This window comes from Mirounga leonina, unplaced genomic scaffold (genome assembly GCF_011800145.1).
Source record: "Mirounga leonina isolate KUSES-001 unplaced genomic scaffold, KU_Mleo_1.0 Mir_168, whole genome shotgun sequence".
Lineage (NCBI taxonomy): Eukaryota > Metazoa > Chordata > Mammalia > Carnivora > Phocidae > Mirounga > Mirounga leonina.
Window position 1 is genome coordinate 17,238,085 of NW_023270426.1, and position 25,904 is coordinate 17,263,988.

A 25,904-nucleotide genomic window follows, 5' to 3' on the forward strand; every position below is an offset into this window, starting at 1 on the left:
ATGGTAACCGTATTTTACATTAGCCATTGTTATTATTAAATTAGTTTGAAAGGTTTTAATTGGAAATAGAGGACTTTTTAAATAATAATTTTTTATATTAGTATACCTTTGTAATTAAGTTTTTCCATATTACAGGTTTTAGAATATCAAATTTTATCTTACATCTTTTATAGTTTCTGTAACAAGTTAACATTTTATGATAAACTTCTCTGGTTCTCTTATTACTAAATAATACAATTTTTAATTTTTTTTAGACCATCATTGAATGTCTAAAATATATTTGTACTGGAGATTTTCCTCCTGGAACCAAAGGAAATACATTTGTTCATGATCCCAAGGTAATGGTGCTAGTGAACTTAAGTTGTTTTTTTTAAGATTTTATTTGTTTATTTGAGGGAGAAAGAATGAGCAGTGGGGAAGGGCAGAGGGAGAGAGAGAAGCAGACTCCCTGCAGAGCAGGAATCCCAGTGTGGGGCTCAATCCCAGGGCCTGGAGATCATGACGTGAGTCGAAGGCAGACGCTTAACCAACTGAGCCACCCAGGTGCCCTGAACTTAAGTATTTTCAAAATAAAATTTTTATAATTATAAAAATAAGGCTTATTGTAGAAAACCTGGCAGTGGAAAAATATAAAGAGATAGGAAAGTCCACACAGTCTTAGCACCCAGTGACAACCACTGTTGACATTTTCATGTATTTTATTCTCCTGTACATATAGTCTTACATAGCTAAAGTCATACCCTAGTTTTGCATTCTCATGTTTTTTTCCCACTTAATGTTATCATAAGGTCCCCTGTCATTAAAGAATACATTAAATTCTTAATCTAGGTTTTGGGCATATGGGTGCTTCTTTTATTCTTCATACTTTTTGTATGTCTGAAATATTTCCTACTTAAAACGTGTAACCTATTAACATTTTTAATAGTTGCATAATTTTCTTAGATTGCTTTTAGTTTTTCGTTAAAATGTGCCATAATTTAAGTCTTTGTGTACAAATCTTGGAATTACAGTGTTTATACCATTACTGAGTGTAAAGGACATAGATTTTCTATACTACATATTTTGGCTTACAGTTTTTTCTTGTTTTATATATATAGTGGTTTCATGTGCTTCTCTCAGTTACCCACCAGTCCTCCTTAATAGTTTGTTGTATATTTCTCAGGCTTTTTTCTGTGTTTATAAAAACATACTTGTGTGTGGATATAAATACACTCAAATGTAAATATTTCAAAACACCGGTAGCATTTTATACTATTGTGTGAATCAAATTTTTAGTGACATGCTACACATATGTTAATATGTATACACACACTTTTATTTCACTGGTTTTAATTACTAAAATTACTAATCCACTGAGTTTATATTGTATAGTTTATTCAGTTGACCCCCTATTGGTGGTCATTTAAGGTGTTCCCACTTTTATATGACTAAAGGTAACTGTAATTGTGTAAAAATTTATAAGCTTTTCTTTTAGAGATAGTAAAATCATTTAGTACATTGAGCCCTCTGTGCAATGACGATTTCACGCCTTCTGTTTCCTTAAACCTGCAATCTGCTCTGTTCAGTTGATGATCTTGCCTTGTAATTTATTGAAAAATTAGGAATCGGACAAAAAGTACCTCATTTTCCAATCTTCAAATCTTCCAAACTACCCTTCGTTTGTACCGGTACTGTTTTTTTCTTTTGTATTAAGGGTAAATTGTTTTCTGTTTTATCCAAAGGCAACCAACTGTTCTTGGAGGCTAGAACCAATCAGTCCCTTTTGTCAATGCAAGCGTTTTGCTTTGCAGTTACCTTCTTCTGTTTTAGCAGTTTCTCCCTCTTCATAAGATCATTTATATCCGCATGCTTTGGTAGCTCTAGTCTACAAACAAAACTCTCCCTTTACTCCAGATCACCTTCTGGCTACTACCTCCGTTCAGGCTTATAGCTCACTTCACAAGAGTTGTATGTACTCATCGTCTTCGTTTTATTGCTTCCCATTTTGTCCCCAGCCTGCTCTGTTCAGATTTTCTTTTTTCCCCCTCACTAAAATTGCTGTTATAAGGCTGCCAATAATCTTCATGTTGCCAGATAAAGTGGTCATTTTGTAATTCTCAGTAACTTCTCAGAAGATTTGATACAGCTTCTTATTCCGTTTTTAAAAAACATTGCTCTTGGCTTCCATAGCACCATTATCTCAGGCCTCCTTTTTCACTGGCCATATTTTAGTCTCCTTTACTGAGTCTGTTTTTGCCTTACTCTTCCTGGGTGATCTCATTCATTCTCATGGCTTTAAGTACTGGTTATGTGCATATTATTCTTGATTTATATATTTAGCCCAGACTTCTTTCCTAAACTCTAGATACATATGTCCAGCTGTTTCTTTGGATATTTAATGGGCATCTCTTTAACGTGTTCAAAACAGAACTCATGGTTCCCTGTTCCCCCTATTCCTCTCATGGTCTCAAAGTCTGGTACTACCTCCATACTCTCCAGTTTAATAAATGATATCACCATCCACACATTTGCTAATGCCAAAAACCTGTGTTATCCTTTGATTGATTGCTTTATCTCCCCCTGTTGCCAGTTGATAAGCAGTCCGTAGTTAGTCTTTTCAAGTATGTCCATGGATACTTACCTGGCAAGGGAGATACCATGATCATGAAGGTGGTTCTCCCAGGGTAAGGCCTATCCATTGCACTAAAATATGTCTAGAATGTGTCCCTTTATTCCAATTTTAGTATATGTGCTGCTGAAGCGAGCACTTGTCCTTTTATTCCATCTTCACTGATCCTTTCCCAGTCTAATCCACCTTCCTCTTCCCTTTGAGTTATTCTGATAGTCTTCAAACTGGTTTTCCTGCCCTCATTCTCAAAGTTCTCTTTTCCACACAGCAATCAGAGTCACCTTTTAAATACTCATTCTAGAGGGAATGAGTTGTTCACAGTCTGGGAGTAACATTCCAGTTAGTGTTAATACTAAGTGCAAAGTCCCTTAAGTAGGTGCATTCTTGATGTGTTCAAGGAATCACAAGGAGGAGCAAAATGGTGAGATGCCTGGTAGAAAATTCAGTCAGAGAGCTAGGACTAGGTTCTGCAAGCCTTTGGGTTCTGTTCTCATTTAAACAGGAATCTTTTGGAAGAAATAATGCAGGAGAAGCGCATCGTGTGTATTTTAAAGCAATCAGTCTGGCAGCTGAGAGAAGACTATTTGTAGGTGGTAAGGGTAGAGACTAATAAAGGAGATTTGTGATAATCCAGGTGAGATGTATTGGTGTTTTGATTAAGGTAGTAATGGTAGAAATGCTGAGAAATGCTTGGATTTGGGACACATTTTCAAGGGAGTACCAGCAGATGAGTTGATGGTTTGAGTAATGGTGTATAAGAGAAGTAGAAGCATCAAACATAACTTCAAGTTTTTTGACTTGAAAAATCAAATAAAGTAGTGTCACTGTTTATCACAATGAGGAAACTCTGGAAAAGGACTTTTGGGTGGCTCTGGTTTAAACGTGTGAATCTGGGATGTGTGTGAGATACCCAAAATGTCCAGTAGGCAAACAGAAGTATGTCCAGGGGAGAGTTCTGAGCTAGAGAAAGAAAATTAGGCATCATTGATGTATACGGTTATTTTAAAACCAGATGGGCCCAAATAAGGAGTGAATATAGAGGAGAGATGGGAGATTTTTTTTTTTTTTTTTGAAGATGTTATCTATCTGAGAGAGAGCGAGCACAAGCAGGGGGAGCGGCAGGCAGAGGGAGAAGCAGGCTTCCCGCGGAGCAGGGAGCCCAATGTGGGGCTCGATCCCAGGACCCTGGGATCATGACCTGAGCTGAAGGCAGACGCTTAACCAGCTGAGCCACCCAGGTGTCCGAGATGGAAAATCTTAACTAGAGCACATTAACATGTAGCAATAGGGACAAGGAGGAGGCACCTGCAAAAGATGCTAAAAGAATAACTGCTCAAGTAGGGAAGACTGGGAGAGTGGGGGTCTTGGAAGACAAGAGGATGAAGTATTAACAAGAAGTTAAGAGACGTCAGCTGTGTCAAATATGTTGCTAGCTCAAGTCAGGAAGGTTGGGCTACATGGAGGCCATTGGTCATCTTGACAAAAACAGTCTCAGTAATGTGGAAAAACAGGAGATAAAGCGAAACACAGAATTGTTTTATGAGTTTGCTTTGAGTGGAAGGAAGGAAGTAGCTGAAAATGTTTGCAGGATCAAGGAGAGTTTTATTGACTATTGTTTTGTTGTGTCTTACATATTTTTGTTGTTCTTCTGGATGTTTCTGTGTTGATTGATGCTCTAGCATCTCTGACAATCTCAGTCTGTCGGTCACCCATTTCCCTTCCTAATGCTTTTGTCTTTCTAGAGCTATTTTTCTCAGCTGTCTGCTCATGTCCTCCCTCTGATTCTTCTGGCCTTGGTCGTTTAGTTTTCCTCACTACCTGCTTTTCAGCTGCTCTCATTTCCCAGTTCTGAGCTCCCACCCATACTGTTTTGTTCATCAGCTCTTCTCTCTTTTTTTTTAATTTTTAAAGATTTTATTTTTATTATTTATTTGACAGAGAGACACAGCGAGAGAGGGAACACAAGCAGGGGGAGTAGGAGAGGGAGAAGCAGGCTCCCTGCAGAGCAGGGAGCCCGACACGGGACTCGATCCCAGGACCCCGGGATCATGACCTGAGCCGAAGGCAGTCGCTTAACCGACTGAGCCACCCAGGCGCCCTCAGCTCTTCTCTCTTGAGTCATTCATACCTGCCGTTACGGAGGGAGTCATTCCCCTCACCTGAATTGCCCACATCCCCTCAATTTTCCCATCCTACTATGTTCTTCTCATCATTTCAGTTCCTCTTATATATTTAGCTTCTCTTTTCTTTTCCTTGCTTTAATTTGTCCCTGCACCTAATACTGTTTACCTTATCTTAAACACCTGAGTTTTTTGGCTGCTCCTCACCAATCTTTCTTACCTGTCTTCAGTTGTTTCTCTCTTCTTAGGAACTTTGACTTCCATATTGCTCCATTTGCTTACCTTCCCCCTTTCTCCTCTATTTGTTTCAAACTTGTGACTACCTCAGTCCCTCCCATTCATTCTCTGACCTCATTCACATCTCTTCGGTTGACCTGAACCCTCAGAAGCTCAGCTCTGTTGTCTGCATCTCATTAGCTTTGTTTTGCTTCTGGTTGATACTGTAAATTAACCAGATGCTTATTTCTACAGCTGTTTCTTTGTCACATATCGCTCCCATATATGTGTTTTTAAGCACTATAGGATTTAACTCATGTGGGATAAATATGGGATAAAGCAAATATATGGGATAGAGCATTTCTAGACTGATAGAAATGACCCTGGACAGCAAAAAAATTGATGCAGGAGAAGGGATAATTGCAGAGCTAAATCCTGGAGTAGGCAAGAAGAGATAGGATCCATTGCTTGACTGAAGGAGTTAATCGGAGTACAAGCTGTTTATCTATTGTAAGAGGATGGCAGGCACATATATAATTGTTAAATTTAGAAGTGAGAGAATAAATCAGTTGTCTTTGGATTGTTTCTATATTCTAAGTGGAAAAAAGAAGTGAAATTGTTGGCTGACTGTGGGAAAAGGGGTTTATAGAGGCTTGAAAAAGTGTAAGGTAGTTTTTAGCTCAGAGGTAAGTTGATTAGGGAAGTGTTACAGGGTTACATAATGGTGTCATTGGGTCACTTGAGGTTTGTGGGTGAAAGTTTGTAAGAAGACCAGTCATCATGGTTGTGTTTTTTCTGTCTAGTTCAGTGGCTCAATGGTAAGCACTGAGCAAGTTGGAAAATTGGATTTCATCAAGGGATGAGTAAATTGGAAAGTAGCATTTAATCCATTGCCTGGTAAATAGAGTGAAGACAGTGAGAAGCAAGGAATTGACTATATTCTTAATATATTTACTTATTTGATCAATCCCCATGTTTGTAATGAATCTCCCATCACTGTAGTAGAGCTCCCAACACCCCAGGCTGGACTGATGCTACCCCATGTGAACGCCCTCCTCACCTTGCTTGGGCTCTAACTCCTCATGCTGGTCCCCTCATATGGATGGTTTCCCATCCTGCTTTGACTTCCCATGCTAGATTACCTCCCCATTTCTCCCAATGGGTATCTTACTCACCCTTCTCAATCTCTGATAATCTTTAGGTGGACTCTTACAGGGATGTCCTCTCTCATCGGGAATCTGAATTATCCCAGCACACTTTCCTTCTTGTGGATTCCCTCCTTAACATTGTCCAGCTCTGAATTCCTACATTGTTTTCCCCCAAAGTAGACACCTTCCCCTTGAGCTGGCTCATCCCTACTCATGGATGCCCTTTTTGTCCTGTTTGAACTCTGACACCCTTGGACTATTGAAACCCTGTGGCAAGCTGTCTGCCCATGTGGACACCCTTCTCAGCCTATGCAGTCATCTTGCTCTAGGCTGAGTTGCCATGTCCCCCCACCTTCAGCCAGCATGAATACATACCTTCTTCTACCCTATCTTATGGTTTTCCAACTAGATTGTTTGGAAAGGGAAGGGCTTAAATTGTTTTGTTTTATTCTTTTGGATAGAAATTGTTCTAAAATGTAGTATTTATTTCATTGCCTTAAAAAATCTAAATTACTCCTTTTTTTAAAAAAGATTTTATTTATTTGTCAGAGACGGGTGGGGGGAGAGTGCGCTCAAGCACAAGCAAGGGGAGCGGCAGGCAGAGGGAGAAGCAGGCTCCCCATTGAGCAGGGAGACTGATGCGGGACTGGAACCCAGGACTCTGGGATCATGAGCTGAGCCGAAGGCAGATGCTATAACCGACTGAGCCACCCAGGTATCCCCTGAATTACTCCTTTTGAAGAAACTCTTCCTCAGTATGCTCACCAACAATATCGTGATTGAAATGCTACAAGACAGCCTTTGCTTAAAATTCTCCTTACTAATTTAATACTTGACTGGTAGCTAAGTCCTAGAAAGGTAGATGCCAAGGAGAATGAATGTTTATTTGACCTGCTGGTAGGGCATGTTTAAAAAAATTAACTCAGGGCGCCTGGGTGGCTCAGATGGTTAAGCGTCTGCCTTCGGCTCAGGTCATGATCCCGGGGTCCTGGGATTGAGTCCCGCGTCGGGCTCCCTGCTGAGCAGGGAGCCTGCTTCTCCCTCTGCCTTTCTCTCGGTCTCTCTCTCTGTCTCTCATGAATAAATAAATAAATAAATCTTTAAAAAAAATTAACTCATTTTCTAGTACATAGATGCATAATTCCTTTAACTACTGTGGATTAAGACCTCAGCAACTACTTTCCTTGAGTTGAAATGAGAGCATCAAGTCCCTGGGCTTTCAAAGCTGAATATCAACATCTTGTCAGTTCCTCACTGACACATCTATATCCCAAGAGGCAGCTCCTTTTTTTGTTTAAGTTGTATGTTGTTTTTTTAAGTTCTACAGTTTAAGTATAGTTGTTACAGTGTTATATTAGTTTCAGGTGCGCAACGTAGTAATTCAGTAGTTCTCTAGGTTGTGCAAAGCTCAGCACTATAACTGTAGTTAACATCTGTCATCACCCTAAAATGTTATCGCAGTATTATTGACCTCATTCTCTATGCTGTACTTTTCATCTCTGACTTACTTATTCTGGAAGTTTGTACCTCTTAATCCTCTTGAATCGTTTCACCCATTCCCCTACCTCCCTCCCCTCTGGTGAACACCAGTTCTCCATATATATGAGTCTGTTTCTGGTTATTTTTTTTTATTATTTGTTTTGTTTTTTAGATTCCACAAATAAGTGAAATCATACAGTATTTGTCTTTTTCTGACTTATTTTACACGTAATACTCTCTAGATCTATTCATGTTGCCACAGATGGCAAGATGTCATTATTTTTTATGGCAGAGTAATATTTCATCATATGTATATACTACATCTTCATCCATTCATCTATAGATGCACACTTTGATTGTTTTCATATCTTGGCTTTTGTAAATAATGCTGCAATAAACATAGCTGTGCATTATTATCTTTTCAAATTATGTTTTCATTTTTGGGGGGTAAATACCTGCTAGTGGAATTACTACATCATATAATATTTCTGGTTTTAGTATTTAGGGAACCTCCATACTTTTTTCCACAATGGTCGCACCAATTTACATTTCTACCAAACAGTGCACGAGGGTTCTCTTTCTTCCACATCCTCGCCCACGCTTATTACTTCTTGCCTTTTTGATACTAGCCATTTGGAGTGGAGTGAAGTGGTGTCTCTTTGTGGTTTTGATTTGCATTTCCCTGATGATGAGTAATGTCGAGCATTTTTTCATGTGTCTTTTGGCCATCAGTATGTCTTTGGGGAAAATATCTGTCTATTCGGGTGCTCTGCCTCTCTTTAATCTGATTATTTGGGTTTTTTGGTGTTGTATGAGTTTTTTGGATATATTTTGGATACTAACCTCTTATCAGATATACCATTTGGAAATATTGTCTGCCATTCATTAGGTTGCCTTTTTGTTCTTTTGATGGTTTACTTGGCTGTACAAAAGCTTTTTATTTTGATATAATCCCATTAGTTTATTTTTGCTTTTCTTTCCCTTACCTGAGGAGAGACATATTCATAAATATGTTGCTAGGGTTGATGTCCTCAAGATTACCATGTTTTCTTTTAGGGGTTTTATGCTTTCACGTCTCACATTTAGGTCTTTAATCCATTTTGAGTTTATTTTTGTGTATGGTTTAAGTGGTCCAGTTTCATTGCTTCCCATATAACTGTCCAGTTTTCCTATCACCATTTATTGATGAAACTATTTTTTCCCTATTGTATATTCCTGTCTCCTTTGTTGTAGATTAATTGACCATATAAGCATGGGTTTATTTCTGGGCTTCTATTCTGTTGATCTGTGTGTCTGTTTTTGTGCCAGTATCATCCTGTTTGATTACTACAGCTTTGTAGTATTTCTTGAAATTTGGGATTGTAATACCTTCAGCTTTGTCCTTTCCGAGATTGCTTTGGCTTTTCAGGGTCTTCTCTGTGTGATTCCATACAAATTTTAGGACTACTTGTTCTAGTTCTGTGAAAAATGCCGTTGGTATTTTGATAGGTGTTGCGATGAATCTCTCTATTGCTTTGGGTAGTATGGACATTTTAACAGTATTTTTCCAATCCATGAGCATGGCATATCTTTCCATTTGTGTCATCTTCAGTTTGTTTCATCATTGTCTTACAGTTTTTAGAGTATAGGTCTTTCTTCTCCTTGGTTAAATTTATTCCTGGGCATTTTATTCTTTTTGGTGCAATTGTAAATGGGATTGTTTTCTTAATTTTTCTTTCTGCTCTTTTGTTATTAATGTATAGAAATGCAGTAGATTTCTATATATTAATTTTGAGTCCTGCAACTTCTGAGCAGCCAGTCCAGCGACTTCTCCCTCAACTCCATCCTCAGTTCTGAAGCTCTTATGCAGGCTGTCTTCCCGTTTCTCCTGGGTTACTTCCTACCTCCTGTCTTGCCTCAGGGCAGTTTGTTTATCCTGAAGGCTAAGTGATTTGTCTAAAATGCATATCTACTACATGCATTTCTCCTGGATTAAACTCCTCATTGACTTTCCATTGCCTTACGTCCAAAGCCCTTAACATGTTTCAGAAGGCTCTTAATTACTGGAGCCATTTCCTGTCTTTACTCCCCTTTCCCCTACTTTCTGCACCATACTTTCTGAAATTACTTTAACTGTTCAGTGACTCATATCTTTTCATCTGCCTAACTCCTGCCCATCTGGCAGTTCTCAGTTTAAGCATTCACTTCCTTTAGGAAACCTTCCCAGAACTCTACTAGGTAGATTAGATGCGCCTGCTTTGTGTTTCCAGAGCATCCTGTATGTCTCTTAAGATGATGTTTAACACTTCTTCTTCTACTCTTCTGTTTAACCTGTCTTCCATATGTCACAGGAAAAAATGTCCTTCGTTCTCAAACCAAAACAACACATGGAAGTTCTAAGTGCTTAATAAATTTGTGCTTGATCATTTTTTAATGATTTGATGAATTAATATCAAAGTTAGATTTATGACAAAAAGTTATTAAAAGGCCAACAAAAGATAGTCTGTGATTAAAAAAAAAAAAGGCAGGATGCAGGACTTGTGTTTTGGTTACAGTAGAGTAATAAGTATTATACTTTTGCTTCCAGGATAACTATAAAACTGGAACAAATAATTGAAGCAACTGTTTTTAGGTATTGGACAACAGATGCTGCAGGGCTGTGATCTTGAGAATAGAGAAATAGATGATGTGACTACGCATTCATTCTAGCTTTCTATACATGGAATTAGAACCCAACAGAGAATTGTGGTATTGCCAGGTAGATGAAACAAAGGTAGAAGTGTGGGTTTACTGAGGTGACTGAAGATCATAGGAAAGATACAGGAGTGGGATTGCTTTGCAGAGATGGGCACCAGAAATCAGTGTAAGGGACTGTTGAATCTTTGGCTAGATACTAAGCTACGTGTGTCCAGGACAGGATTCAGTGAGGGCTAGCAGAGAACAACTAGTGGGGTAGTGGAGTGGGACTGTGAGCTGAATGGATATTCTAGAGGTTACACACTGCTGGGTGACATTTGAGTTTTGATATGCCAGAGTAGGGAGGTCTTCTGGAACCCTAGTGTTCTTTTGAGACCTCAGAAAGGCCATCCTAACAAATCTAAAATAAGCTTTGACAGAATCAAGGTGTGTTTCCAATAAATTAACGCTTGCTAAAACAAAACTCAGTACTTTCTAAAGGAAGTTGACACAGGCCAAACTCCCAGTGTAGCATCTACAGTGTCTGAGAGTCTAAGATGTAATAAAAAAAAAAATTAGTGGATATATGAAGAAGCAAATGTGATCCATAACTGGGAGGAAAAAAATGCAGAGAAACAGATCTAGAGGTAACAGATTTTGGAATTAGCAGACAAGGATACATAAGTTCAACAATTTAAAGGAAAACATGGCCATATGTGTAGAGAACAATCTCAACAGAAAATGAAAAAAGACCCAAGAATCTCAACACATCACAAATAGTGTAAAACACATTTATGTTATATTCAAACTACTGAAAACCAAAGATAAAAGGATTTTAGCAGACTGAGGAAAAAGTAAAACATTATGCAGAGGAGAAAAACAATGACAACTCACTTGTCATCAAAAACCATCCAAGCCAGGAGATAATGAGGTGATATCTTCAAAGTGCTGGAGAATAAAATTCAGCTTAAAATTCTATATCCAGCAGAAATATCCTTCAGAAAATAAAGATGAAATGGAGTACATTTTCAGATTTTTTTTAGAAGTGACAGTTACTTGTTCATCAGCACACTTGTGCCACAAGAAATGTTAAAGGAGTTTCTTGAGGTTAAGGGGAAATGATACTAAATTAGTCTCAGAGTAAAGGTTGCTCTAGTCCCCTTTATCATCTTTAAAAACAAAGGCTCATAAGGATCAAACCTTAAGAAACTCAACTGCATGCCTGCACGAAGTTCAATACTCATTAAAGGAGTAAAACAAAATTCTTTATTCAACAATATAAAATGCACAGTAAAAAATTACCAGCCATGCAAAGAAGCAGGGAACCCATAAACAGGAGAAAATTCAGTCATAGAATCAGATCAAAAATGAAAGAGATGATAGAATTATCAGACAGCCTTAAAACATTATTACAAATCTTATAAATGTGTAGAAAGTTGTAAAGGAAAACATAAGCATAATGAGAAAAATGCAAGATAAAAGACCCAAATAAAGCAAAAGGAGTAACTTTTTAAATATAGTACAGATGGGGAAAAAAATACTAAAATATGCCAACTAATAAGAAAACTGAAGTGGCTATATTAATATCAGACAGTATACTTCAGAACCAGTAATATTAGTGGGGTAAAAGACATTTTATGATCATAAAGGGGTCAGTTCACAAGAAGATACAGCAATTCTAAATGTAAAGCTTCAATATAGAAGATAAAAAATCTATGGAACCGAAAGGAGAAATAAACAAATGTACGACTATAGTTGTGGATCTCAACACCCTTCCTGGTAGAAAAACAGGAAAAGGAGGCAAAATGTCGTCAGTAAGGATATGGAAAATTTTAGCACTATTAACCAAATTAACCTAATTGACATTTATAGGACATTCCACCAGTGAACAACAGAACATACATTATTTTCAAGCACACATAGAACATTCACAAATATTCTGAACCATAAACAAGTGTAAATAAGTTATAAGGATTGAAGTCATACAGAGTGTGTTCTCTGACTACACTAGAATTAAACTAGAAATCAGTAACAAAACTAACTGGAAAATCTCAAGTAGCACACTTCTAAATAACCCATGGATTAAAAGAGCATAAGGGAAATTAGAAAATACTTCAAATAAAAGCATAACTTAGAAGAATTTATGGGATGTAGCTAAATAATGCTTAGAAATTTATAGACTCCTAGAGGAGAACATAGGCAGTAACCTCCTCGACATCAGCCACAGCAACTTCTTTCAAGACACAGCTCCAAAGGCAAAGGAAACAAAAGCGAAAATGAACTTTTGGGACTTCATCAAGATTAAAAAGCTTCTGCACAGCAAAGGAAACAGTCAACAAAACAAAGAGGCAACCCATAGAATGGGAGAAGATACTTGTAAATGACACTACAGACAAAGGGCTGATATCCAAGATCTATAAAGAACTTCTCAAACTCAACACCCAAAAAACAAATAAGTCAAAAATAGACATTGGGGAGGGTATGTGCTATGGTGAGCACTGTGAATTGTGTAAGACTGTTAAATCACAGACCTGTACCTCTGAAACAAATAATACATTATATATTTAAAAAAAAAAAAAAGATAGCAGGAAGGGAAAAATGAAGGGGGGAAAATCGGAGGGGGAGACGAACCATGAGAGACTATGGACTCTGAGAAACAAACTGAGGGTTTTAGAGGGGAGGGGGTTGGGGGGATGGGTTAGCCTGGTGGTGGGTATTAAAGAGGGCACGTACTGCATAGAGCACTGGGTGTTATATGCAAACAATGAATCATGGAACACTACATCAAAAACTAATGATGTAATAATGTATGGTGATTAATATAACATAATAAAAAAAATGGGCAGAAGACATGAACAGACACTTCTCCAAAGAAGACATACAAATGGCTAACGGACACTTGAAAAAATGTTCATCATCATTAGCCATCAGGGAAATTCAAATCAAAACCACATTGAGATACCACCTTACACCAGTTAGAATGGCAAAAATTGACAAGGCAAGAAACAACAAATGTTAGAGAGGTTGTGGAGAAAGGGGAACCCTCTTACACTGTTGGTGGGAATGCAAGTTGGTACAGCCACTTTGGAAAACAATGTGGAGGTGCCTCAAAAAATTAAAAATAGAGCTACCCTTTGACCTAGCAATTGCACTACTGGGTATTTACCCCAGAAACACAGATGTAGTGAAAAGAAGGGCCATATGCACCCCAACGTTCATAGCAGCAATGTCCACAATAGCCAAACTGTGGAAAGAGCCCAGATGCCCTTCAACAGATGAATGGATAAAGAAGATGTGGTCCATATATACAATGGAATATTACTCAGCCATCGGAAAGGATGAATACCCAACTTTTGCATCAACATGGATGGAACTGGAGGGGATTATGCTAAGTGAAATAAGTCAAGCAGAGAAAGTCAATTATCATATGGTTTCACTTATTTGTGGAACATAAGGAATAGCATGGAGAACGTTAGGAGAAGGGAGAAATGAAGCAGGGGAATCGGAGGGGGAGATGAACCATGAGAGACTATGGACTCCAGGAAACAAACTGAGGGTTTTAGAGGGGAGGAGGGTGGGGGATGCGTTAGCCTGGTGATCGGATTTAAGGAGGGCACATATTGCATGGAGCACTATGTTATATGCAAACAATGAATCATGGAGCACTACATCAAAAACTAATGATGTACTGTATGGTGACTGACATAATAAAAAAAAAAGGAAATTTATAGAATCAAGTGTTAGAAAAGAAAAAATATCTGAAATTAATGACCTGAGAGCTTCCATCTTAAGAAGCTTGAAAAAGACAAGCTAATTAAACTCAAAATAGGCAAAGGGGAGAAATTAAATAAAGATAAGAGCAAAAATAAGTGAAATAGAATACAAAGACAACAGAGAAAACCAGTGAAACCTTGTTTCTTTCTTAAAAAAAAAATGAAATTAATAAACATCTAAGCAGCATGATCAAGAAAAAGAAGACAGAAATTATCAATATTCAGAGTAAACAAGGCAATATCACTACAGATCCTACAGGCACTATATAGGTAATAAGACAATATTGTTAGCAACTTTATGCCAGTACATTCAACTTAGATGAAATGGACAAATTCTATTAAGGACACCAACTACTAAAGGTCACCCAAGAAAAAAATATTCCTATTGAAGAAATTAACAGTTTAAAACCTCATGATGAGAACTTCAGGACCTGATGATTTCCCTGAATTCTACCAAACATTTTAGGAAGAAATAATGTCAATTCTACACAAACTTTCAGAAAAGAGAGGCAGAGGAAATATGTCCCAACTCATTTTATGAGGCTAACAGTACCCTAATACCAAAACCAAAGACATTACAGGAGAACTATGGATACCCCTGATGAACAAAAATGCAAAAATCCATAGGAAAATGGTAACCAACCAAATTCATTAATATGCAAATAGAAATAATATACTATGAATAAGTTGGGTTTATCTTAGGAATGCAAGTTTAACATTTGAAAACCGATCAATGTAGTTTGCCACTGATTAACAGAATAAAGGAGAAAAATCATATGAGCATCAGTAAGTACAAAAACATTTAAATTCATGAAGTGTCTGGGTGGCTAAGTCTGCTGAGCATCGGACTCTTGGTTTCTGCTCAGGTCATGATCTCATGAGTCATGAGATCTAACCCCATGGTGGGCTCCCTGCTCAGCAGGGAGTCTGCTTGAAGATTCTCTTCCTCTTCTCCACACGCTTGTGCTTGAGCTCACGCTCTCTCTAAAATAAATAAATCTTTAAAAACAAAATAAAATAAATTCAGTATTCATGGTAAAAACTCAGCACCTTCCTTCATCCCTAATTCATTCAGTACATAAGCCAGTTGGTGAAGCTGAGGGAGGAAGGCATCCACAGAAGCTAACTGTGGCATCCTGTTTGGGAATTGGAGTCCAAGTGAGGAATGTAGGAGTCTATAGTAATATTTTTTTAAATGAAAATAAAAAATGAGGAAAAGACAAAACCCTTATAGTAGAATCTTAACAAATAAATGTAGGAGAAATAATGGAACTAGAAAATTACTATTTGATAGCTATCATAGAAATAGTTCATTCAGGTAAGAAACATTAATAGATGCTAAAACTAGTGGAAGAAAGTGTGATGAGGTATGAGATATTAACATGGTCTCCATGTATCTCCCAAATATTTATTAATAGTGAAGTATAAAAAATAATTTTATGGTAGAGAAGTGTGACAGATACCACCATTATCCCAATAGTGGGATAAATTGAAATCATGTCCCATTTGACAAGATGCAATGAAAGGAACACACGTCACTTCTGTAATACTCCTGCCAAAGGTGCATAATCTTATTCTAGTCATGAGGAAATATTAGACAAACCCAAATTTTGGGAAATAGTCTCTGAAATACTGTTTTATAATTTTCAAAGTTATCAGTCATGAAAGTCAAGGAAAATCTGAGGAACTGTCCCAGACTGAAAGAAACTAGAAGCATGACAACAATATGTAATTCTGAACAGTGTGTAATACAATATATAATTCTGACCTGTCATACACTATATAATCCTTTTGTTGTAAAGGGCATATTGGAACAATCGGCAAAACTTGAATGGAATCTGGGGACCATATGGTAGTAATACATCACTCTAAATTTCCTGATTTTTATGTTTGACAGTGTCCCTATTTTATAGGACATATTGATGGGACATCAAATCAGCAACTTAATCTCAATTGGTTCAGGGGAGAAAAGTTCTATATATTGTATTTTTACTTTTCTGTAAGCTTGTGTATGCTTTTAAAAATCTGTTGGAAAACACTTTGGTAAGAAGGTAAAATTTATTTATTTGAAAAATCTACATACCTGATCTCCTAATGATACTGAATAACAGAAAATAAACAATTTTAGTAGATCAATTAAAGAGTATCCTTTTCTTCCTATATATTGAGTAGCATGTAAAACTGTCACTCATTTTGGATGTTTAAGTTTTTCTTTTTTTTGTTCTAATTTTTGGTAAGATTGCTTGTGTCTTTTCTTTTAGAACAAATGTTCTGATACTTACTAAGGTAGCATAATTTTTCTCCGTTTATCTTCAAAGGTTGCTCAAGAAACAGATGTTAGAGCCCAGATTCGTCTGCAGTTTCGTGATGTCAATGGAGAACTTATAGCTGTACAGAGGTCTATGGTGTGTACTCAGAAAAGCAAAAAGACAGAATTTAAAACCCTGGAAGGAGTCATTACTAGAACAAAGTAGGTGTTTATTTATATTTGAATATCTGTTCATTTTCAGTCATTTAGGTTCATAAGAACCTAATGGGTTTTTTCCCGTTATTTTAGGGGAGCATGTTAATTTTTTTAAACAGACTTTATTTTTTAGAGTAGTTTTAGGTTCTCAGCAAAACTGCGCAGAAAGTAGAGTTCCTGTGTACTCCCTGCCCCTTCATATGTATAGCTTCATCCGCTATGAACATTTGTTGTTTGATCTATTTATCAGTTAAACAGAATGATCCCATTAAAGATTTAGTGATAATGCTACATTCCTTTGAGTAATTTTTGAACAGTTGCTCAGTTGAAGGTGCACAATCACTCAAATATAGATTGAATGAATGGAAAATGCTAGTATCATGTGTAGGAGTGGGTGAGATGAGAAGCATACCAATAGGAAAGAGAATTCGTCCCTTTCGACTGTTACCTTTGTTGGAGGGAGGTATGTTGTAATGGGAATGGATTTTGGAATTAGCCTGCCCTGGCTTCAAAGCTTTATTATCCTTGTTGAGCACATTACTTAATTGTCTCCTTGCCCCTCCCTTTTACTTGTTCATTTATTTGTTCCAACTAATGAAGTAATTCCTTTAATTAATAACGTTTAGCACCTATTATTTGCTAGAGGCAGGATTTTAGCTACTGGCTCCTTAAGCAGGTTTGTTTCCTTGGCATGTAAACACACTCAGGTCTCTCCCACACCCCTTGAATTTCATTCCATGCCAATTACTGTCTGCCTCCAACTTCCCCTTTCCAGCCAGTCTTCTCAAGAAGAGTTGTTGATACTGTCTCCATTTCTGTTCTTCCTCCTCCTCACTCCTCCTCCAGCCCAATTCTATTCCTCTACTGAAACAGTTCTAACTAAGGTCACAGGTACCTTCTGCGTTAATTAGGATAATGCTATTGCTTTACAAAATAGATCTCATAGCAAGCCTGTGTTTTTTTATTTGTAAAATGGAGATTCATAATAACTACATATATCTTAGCTGTTTTAAGGATTGAGCTAATGCATATAAAACACTTAACAGGTAGTAAGAGCTCACGTATTAGTTTTCCATGACTGCGAAACAAACCACAAACTTAGTGGTTTAAAACAATACACATTTATTATCTTATAGTTCTGTAATTTATAAATCTGAATTGGGTCTCACTGGCTTAAAATCAAGATGTTGGCAGGGCTGTGTTCCTTTCTGCAGGATCCAGGGAAGATCTATTTCCGTGCCCTTTCTTTTACAGTCCACCCACATTCCTTGGCTCATGGCCCTCCTTCAAGCCAGCAATAGTGGGCAGAGTTCTCACCGTACATCACTCTGACCTTCTCTTCTGCCTCCCTCTCCCAATTAAGGACCGTTGTGATTGTGTTGACCCACCAAAATAATCCAGGGTAATTCCTCTATTTAGGGTCTAGGTGATAAGCAACCTTAACTCCATCTATAATCGTTATCCTGCCATGTAACCCAACAGATTCACAAATTCCAGGGATTAGAATGTAAGTATCTTTGAAGGGCCATTGTTCTGTGCACTGTAATTCAGTAAATGGTAGCTGTTAATAACTTCTTGAAAATCTTTAATAGTCTTCCATGACACGACACTGTTCTCTTCTTCACGGCCGCATCCTACCCAGCCACTAAAGGTAGGAGTTGGACAGGCTCCTAGATCCTCTCCTATTTCTGCTCTATATTCTCTTCCTAGTTAATCTCATCCATATCCATTGCTCAAATTACTGTATATTCATAGGTGACTCAGAGATTTAGGTCTCCAGACCTTTATTTCTAGACTTATGTACGCAATTGCCTTTCTCATGTTCTACCAGCTCTTTCAAAGATACCTCAGATTCAGAAAGTTCAAAACCAAGCTCATGAGTCTTTCCCCTTGACACCTAAAAAACCTCCCACAACCTGATACTCTTGCAGTGCTCCTCATCGCAGTGAATGGCACTCCCGTCAGTCCACTGACACAAACCAGTAACCTGTCTCTCTTGATACCTCATTATCAGGTCCTATGGATTTAACCTAAATGTCTCTTGAGTCTTTCCATCTGTGCAATGACCATTCTAGTTCAAGCTACCATCATCTTTCCCTGGTCTAATGTAATAACCTCCTGTTCTGTGTCCATTCTATACCCCTACAAAACATTCTCGGTGTATTCAGTGTAGTATTTTCAAAACACGTATTGGAATATATAAATGATAGTAAATACAGACACTACTTCTGCCCACCTAATCTAGTTATTAACACATTCTGCACAGAAGATAGGAAAGAAAATGTTGAATACGTCCTTCTTATGAAAGGTACTGAGACATCTCTTGGAATCCAAGGGCAGGGATGCTCCTGGCCCTACTTGTAATTATGTAGGGAACTCATCTTTTATTTATTTTTTATTTTTATTTTTTGAGGGGAACTTATCTTTTAAAAGACCCTAAGATACTTCTGTCTGTTGGATTGCTTTGTCAGTGTGACCTTAGAAGTTGAGGTCTACTGATTAAGAATCCTCCTTGGATTTGCTTCGGTGAGCATCACTAAAGTTTGCCTTTGTTCTCTCTTTACAGTGTGTCTCTTACTGAACAGTCCCTATCTAAACAATACAGTCTTTAGATGTCTTTGTTTAAGGCACTGTTGCCTATCTGCTGTGGATCATCCTGTTTTATTCTTTTAAGTCTCTTTCTTTTCTTATTTTTAAATTCTGGGGATGGAAGATAGTTTCCTCTGTTTATTGTCTATAAATATTTTAAATTACTGTATTTCGAAGTCCAAACATGTAAAAAAAATTAATTCTGGCCTCATTTCCTGTCCTGTGCTGTTTTACATACTTTTTCATCATTGAACTGCTGAATCATTTAAACTTTTTACCATGAGGAACCTATTGTAATGGGATGGATGAGAGGACTTTTTTTTTTTCTTCTTCTTTTTTTTTTTCTTTTTCTTTCTTTTCTTTTTTTTTTAACAAGTACAGTGTAAAGGAATGATTAAACAGGTACAAATGGAGGGGTTTTGGGTTTTGTTTTTTTTTACATAAATTCTCGATTTTTGTTTTCTGTAGGCATGGTGAGAAGGTCAGTGTCAGCTCTAAGTGTGCAGAAATTGACCGAGAGATGATAAGTTCTCTTGGGGTTTCCAGGTCTGTGCTAAATAATGTCATTTTTTGTCACCAAGAAGACTCTAATTGGCCTTTAAGTGAAGGAAAGGCTCTGAAGCAAAAATTTGATGAGATTTTTTCAGCAACAAGGTTTGTAACCTTTTGCGAGACTTTATAAAAACCCATTAAGTTATTGAGCCATGGTTGCAATTTGGATGCTTCTTTTTTAAAAGAGAAAATGTTTTAAAAGTAAAAAAGTCATTAGTTATTACCTGTCATCCAATAACAACCACTAGGCATATTTCCTTTCTGTTTTCATTCTGTACATCTTTATTGACCTGTTGATAATTTATATGTAACTTTTTCATTTACCATTACATCCTAAGCATTTTCTAAGTTATTAATAACTCTTTGTAAATGTCATCTTAACAACTATGTAATATTCCATTGTTTAAATCTACTGTAATTCCCTTGGACAGAAGTTTGATTTTTATTTAATATCTCCAAAGGTACATAAAAGCCTTGGAAACACTGCGGCAGGTACGACAGACACAGGGTCAGAAAGTAAAAGAATGTCAAACAGAACTAAAATATTTGAAGCAAAATAAGGAAAAAGCTTGTGAGATACGTGACCAGATTACTAGTAAGGAAGCCCAGTTAACATCATCAAAGGAAATTGTCAAATCCTATGAGAACGAACTTGATCCATTGAAGGTAAGAAGGTCACCTTTTATCATGGTAGCATCCCTTAAAGCACTTTATTTTTATATAAATTTGGATGTTGTATATATTTCTTGAAAAAAATATCACTCTATAATGTTATGGTTAATATCTTAGTTCTGTATTGGGTGGTTAGTCTTAGAATTGCCCAAAGAGCTTGAATTTGAGAGTAAACAAATTCGTACCATCATACTAAGTTACTGAGGTACATCTTTAGTTGTTGAATAATGACCCAACCTTCCACATTACTGTATTCTTAAGGAGATTTTTTTTTTGTAGATTTTATTTATTTATTTGACAGAGACAGCCAGAGAGGGAACACAAGCAGGGGGAGTGGGTGAGGGAGAAGCAGGCCTCCCGCTGAGCAGGGAGCCTGATGCGGGGCTCAATCCCAGGACCCTGGGATCATGACCTGAGCCAAAGGCAGATGCTTAAGGACTGAGCCACCCGGGTGCCCTGAGATTTTTTTTTAATTGACACATCTTTCCAGGGAATTTTTATAATTTTCAGGATTTTCTTGACATTGCATAAAATTTGGAATTGATGCATAACATGTTGATATATCTGACAGTTTTCTAAACTCTTGTGGTTTATAAGAAAGGCCATAAAGACCATAAATAAAAATGTACGCTTCCTAAACATTTATTATTTCCTGTGTGCAAGGGGCATACAAGGTATACTGTGCTTGGGGTTACAGGTACAAGGAGAACTACAGTTATGTCCTTGCTCTTAAAGTGTTCCTAGCCTAAATAAGTAAGAGCATCCTTGAAAATGGCCATTTTCTAGGTTTCAAATAGTAGAAGAATTTTTTTTTAATTATGTAAAAGTTAACTGATTTGGCTCTTAAATTCATCTCTAAATACTAGTATAGATTATTTTTTAATTTTTATTTATTTATTCATTCATTCATTTAAAAAAGTTTTTATATTAATCATCTGATGGTCATCATGACAAAGGTATTCCTTAATCCCCATCATCTATTTCACCTATCCTCCTACCCACTTCCCCTCTGGTAATCATCAGTTTGTTCTCCATAGTTAAGTCTGTTTCTTGGAGCACCTGGGTGGCTCAGTCGGTTAAGCGCCTGCCTTCAGCTCAGGTCATGATCCCAGGGTCCTGGGATCAAGCCCCACATGGGGCTCCCTTCTCAGTGGGGAGCCTGCTTCTCCCTCTCCCTCTGCCGCTCCCCCCTGCTTGTGTTTGCTCTTTCTCTTTCTCTGTCAAATAAATAAATAAAATCTTTAAAAAAAAAGTATTTCTTATTTTGTCTCCTTTTTTATTTTGCCTTTGTTCGTTTTGTTTCTTAATTCCATGTATGAGTGAAATCAAATTAGTCTTTCTCTGACTTGTTTCACTTAGCATTCTACTATCTAGTTCCATCCATGTTGTTGCAAATGGCAAGATTTCATTCTTTTTTTATGGCTGAGTAATAGTCCATTGTCTCTATATATCACTTCTTTATCCATTCTTCAGTCGATGGCACTTGGGCTGCTTCCATATCTCAGCATTGTAAATAATGCTGCTATAAACATGTATCCCTTTGAATGAGTGTTCTTGTATACTCTGGGTAATACCCAGTAGTGCAATTGCTGGGTCATAAGGTAGTTCTATTTTTAACTTTTTACTGTTTTCCAGAGTGGCTGCCACAGTTTGCATTCCCACCAGTAGTGCACAAGCGTTCCTTTTTCTCCACATCCTCGGTACCATCTTGTGATTTTACCTATTCTCACAGGTGTGAGATGGTATCTCATTGTAGTTTTGATTTGCATTTCCCTGATGAACAGTAATGTTGAGCATCTTTTCATGTGTCTGCCATCTTGATGTCTTCTTTGGAGAAATGTCTGTTCATGTCTTATGCCCATTTTTTAATTGGATTATTTATTTCTCGGGTGTTGAGTTGTATCAGTTCTTTATATGTTTTATCTTCTCCCATTCCATAAGTTACTTTTTAGTTTTGATGTCTTCTTTGTGCAGAAGCTTTTTATTTCAATGTAATCCCAATAGTTTATTTTTGCTTTTGTTTCCCTTCCCTGAAGGGACCTGTGTGGGAAAAAATGGCTGTGGCCTGTGTTGGAGAAATTACTGCCTGTGCTCTCTTCTAGGACTTTTATAGTTTGAAGTCTCACATTTAGGTCTTTAATCCATTTTATTTTTGTGTATGGTGTAAGAAAGTGGTCCAGTTTAATTCTTTCACATGTAGCTGACCAGTTTTCCCAATACCATTTGTCGAACAGTCTTTTTTCCTTTGGATATTCTTTCCTGCTTTGTCGAAGATTAGTTGACCATATTATTGTGGGTTAATTTCTGGATTTTCTGTCCTATCGATCTGTGTGTCTGTTTTTGTGCCAGTACCATACTATTTTGATCACTACAGCTTTGTAATATAATTTGAAGTCTGGAATTGCGACGTCTCCAGTTTTGCTTTTCTTTTTCAAGATTGCTGTGGCTCTTCGGGGTTTTGTGGTTCCGTACAGATTTTTGGATTGTTTATTCTAGTTCTGTGAAAAATGCTGTTGGTACTTTGATAGGGATTGCATTAAATCTGTAGATTGCTTTGGGTGGTATAGACATTTCAACAGTATTTGTTCTTCCAATCTATGGGCATGGAATGTCTTCCCACTTCTTTGGGTCATTTTCATTTTCTTTCATCAGTATTCTATGGTTTTCAGAGTACAGGTCTTTCACCTCTTTGGTTAGGTTTACTCCTAGGTCTCTTACTGGTTTTGGTGCAATTGTAAATGGGATTGTTTTCTTAATTTCTTTTTCTGCTGCTTCATTATTGGTGTATAGAAATATAATTGGTTTTGTTTCCTTTGATTTTACTGAATTTGTTTATCAGTTCTAATAGTTTTTTGATGGTCTTTCTGGTTATATATGTACATATGTATTATATACATATATGTAGTGAGTATATATATGTATACACATATATGTATAGTATGTACACTGTGTATTGTTTAGTATGTTGACGATAGTATGTATATAGCATACCATATATTTACAATATATAGTATCATGTCATCTGCCAATAGTCAAAATTTTACTTCTTCCTTACCAGTTTGGAGGCCTTTTGTCTCTTTTAGTTGTCTGATTGCTGTGGCTAGGACTTGTATTACTATATTGAATAAAAGTTTTGTTCCTGACCTTGGGGAATGGCTCTCAGTTTTTCCCCATTGAGGATGGTGTTAGCCGTGTGTTTTTCATAGATGGCCTTTATTATGTTGAGGTATGTCCCCTCTAAACCTACTTTTTTGAGAGTTTTTATCATGAATGGATGTTGTATTTGTCAAATGCTTTTTCTGCGTCTATTGAAATGATCATAAGGTTCTTACCCTTTGTCTTACTGATGTGATGCATCATACTGATTGATTTGCAAATATTAAACCAACCTTGTAACCCAGAAATAAATACTACTTGATCGTGGTGAATGATTTTTTTTTTTTTAAGATTTTATTTATTTACTTGAGAGACAGGGAAAGACGAAGCATGAGCAGTGGGGAGGAGGCAGAGGGAGACCAAAGGCAGATGCTTAACTGACTGAGCCACCCAGGTGCCCTGATTATTTATTGTTGGATTCGGTTTGCTAGTATTTTGTTGAGGATTTTTACATCTATGTTCATCAGAGATATTGGCCTGTAGTTCTCTTTTTTTTATGGTGTCTTTATCTGGTTTTGGTATGTCGAACTTACTTGTGAAGCCATGTGGTCCTGGAGTTTTGTTTGTTGGGAGTTTTTGTTTTGTTTTGTTTTTTAAGGTTGTATTTATTTATTTGTGAGAGAGAGAGAAATCACGAACTGGCGGGGGAGGGGGGAAGAGGTTTGTTTGGGTTTTGTTTGCTCTTTTCTCTAGCACCTTTAGGTGTAAGGTTAGGTTGTTTATTTGAGACATGTCTTCTTTAGGTAGGTCTCTATTGCTATAAATTTCCCTCTTAGAACAGCTTCTGCTATGTCCCAACAATTTTGAACTGTTGTATTTCATTTTCATTTGTTTCCATGTACTTTTTTAAAAAGTTTTATTTATTTTTTTAGTAATCTCTTCACCCAGCATGTGGCTTGAATTTACAGCCCTGAGATCAGGAGTCGCACGCTTCTCCAACCGAGCCTACCATGTACCCCTCCACGTACTTTTTTGTTTCTTCTTTTATTTTCTGGTTGACCCATTCATTGTTTAGTAGCATGTTATTTAATCTCTGTGTATTTAGTGCCACATTTTTTCTTGTGACTAATGTCTAGTTTCACAGCTTTGGGGTCAGAAAAGATGTGCCTCCTGAATCTGTTATCTCCTTAATCTCTTCCAGATTAAGGAAGTTTTCAGCTATTACTTCTTCAGATAAATTCTCTGCCCCATTTTCTCTCTCTTCTTCTTCTGGGACTCCTATAATACAAACGTTATGTTTGGTGGAGTCGCTGAGTTCCCAAAGTCTTTTCTCTTTTTTTTTTTTTTAAGATTTTATTTATGTATTTGTCAGAGAGAGAGCACAAGCAGGGGGAGTGGCAGGCAGAAGGAGAAGCAGGCTCCTCGCTGAGCAAGGAGCCCAATGTGGTACTTGATCCCAGGACCCTGGAATCATGACCTGAACCTAAGGCAAACGCTCAACTGACTGAGCCACCCAGGCGTCCCTGTCTGTTCTCATTTTGCATAATTCTTTTTTCTTCCTTTTATTCAGTTTGATGACTTTCCATTAGTCTCTTTTGTGGGTCACTGTATCTTTCTTCTGCTTCTTCCATCCTGCTGTTCATTCCATCAAATGTGTTTCTCATTTCATTTATTGAGCCCTTTATCTCTGCTATGTTATTCATTATCTCTGTGTTAATGTTCTCAGTGATGTCTTCCCCTCTTTTCCCAAGTCCAGTGAGTATCCTTATCATCATTGCTTTAAATTCTCCAACAGGCATGTTACTTATTTCTGTTTCACTTAGATTTGTAGCTGTGGCCTTGTCCTGTTCTTAGATTTGGGACAAATACTTCTGTCTTCTCATTTTGTCTAAGTCTCTGTGCCTGTTACTGTGTATCAGGAAAGTCAGCTGTGTTTCCTATTTTTGAGGGGAATGCCTTTATGAAGAAGAGGTCGTCCTGTAGTGCCCTGCAGTGTAGTGTCCCCTGTTCTCTGGAGCCTGGTGCTTCTGGAAGCATCTCCTATGTGTGCTTCATGTGCTCCACTTTTGTATCCTAGCCCCTTTATCCTTCAAACCAGTCATTTGCAGAGGCTGTCTCTACCTGTTGTGGGCATTGTTGGGTTCTTGGCCTGATTGTGGCACTAGGTGTACTTTAACTAGGTGTACTCTGTTCTGCTTGTGAAATGAGATCTATCACCACTGCCACTGGAACCGAGGCTCCGCAAAACTCCTGCGTTGAGAGATGCGATCTTGGCAGGGGTTTGGGCCAGTCTTCTTGGGGAGGGGACCTGTTGCACTGGGACTAAGGTGAGGGTGATTGGGAGCAGAGGTTCCACTGGGGCGTTGGGGGGCATGGCTTAGTGTAAGTAAGTTAGGTAGCAGGTGTCAGGGCTGGGCTGGTTCCTGCAGATGGCCCTCTGCTTATGCTTAGGGATGGGGAGGGAAATGGTGCCTGCCAGTTCCTTTGTTCCCGGAGTGGTCTCTGAATGAACATTGCTTCTCGAGGACATGC

At 37.6% G+C, this 25,904-nt stretch overlaps 1 protein-coding gene and 1 pseudogene across 1 annotated transcript in view; both read left to right on the top strand.

Moving 5' to 3' along the window:
• Window positions 1-25,904, top strand: part of RAD50 (RAD50 double strand break repair protein) — an 84,596-nt gene that overhangs the window by 2,520 nt on the left and 56,172 nt on the right. The window contains 4 exon segments of the mRNA XM_035014102.1: window positions 255-338; window positions 16,318-16,469; window positions 19,521-19,706; window positions 20,066-20,270. Of these exon segments, the coding sequence (XP_034869993.1) occupies window positions 255-338; window positions 16,318-16,469; window positions 19,521-19,706; window positions 20,066-20,270 (627 nt within the window).
• Window positions 2,613-2,762, top strand: LOC118017237 (annotated as a pseudogene).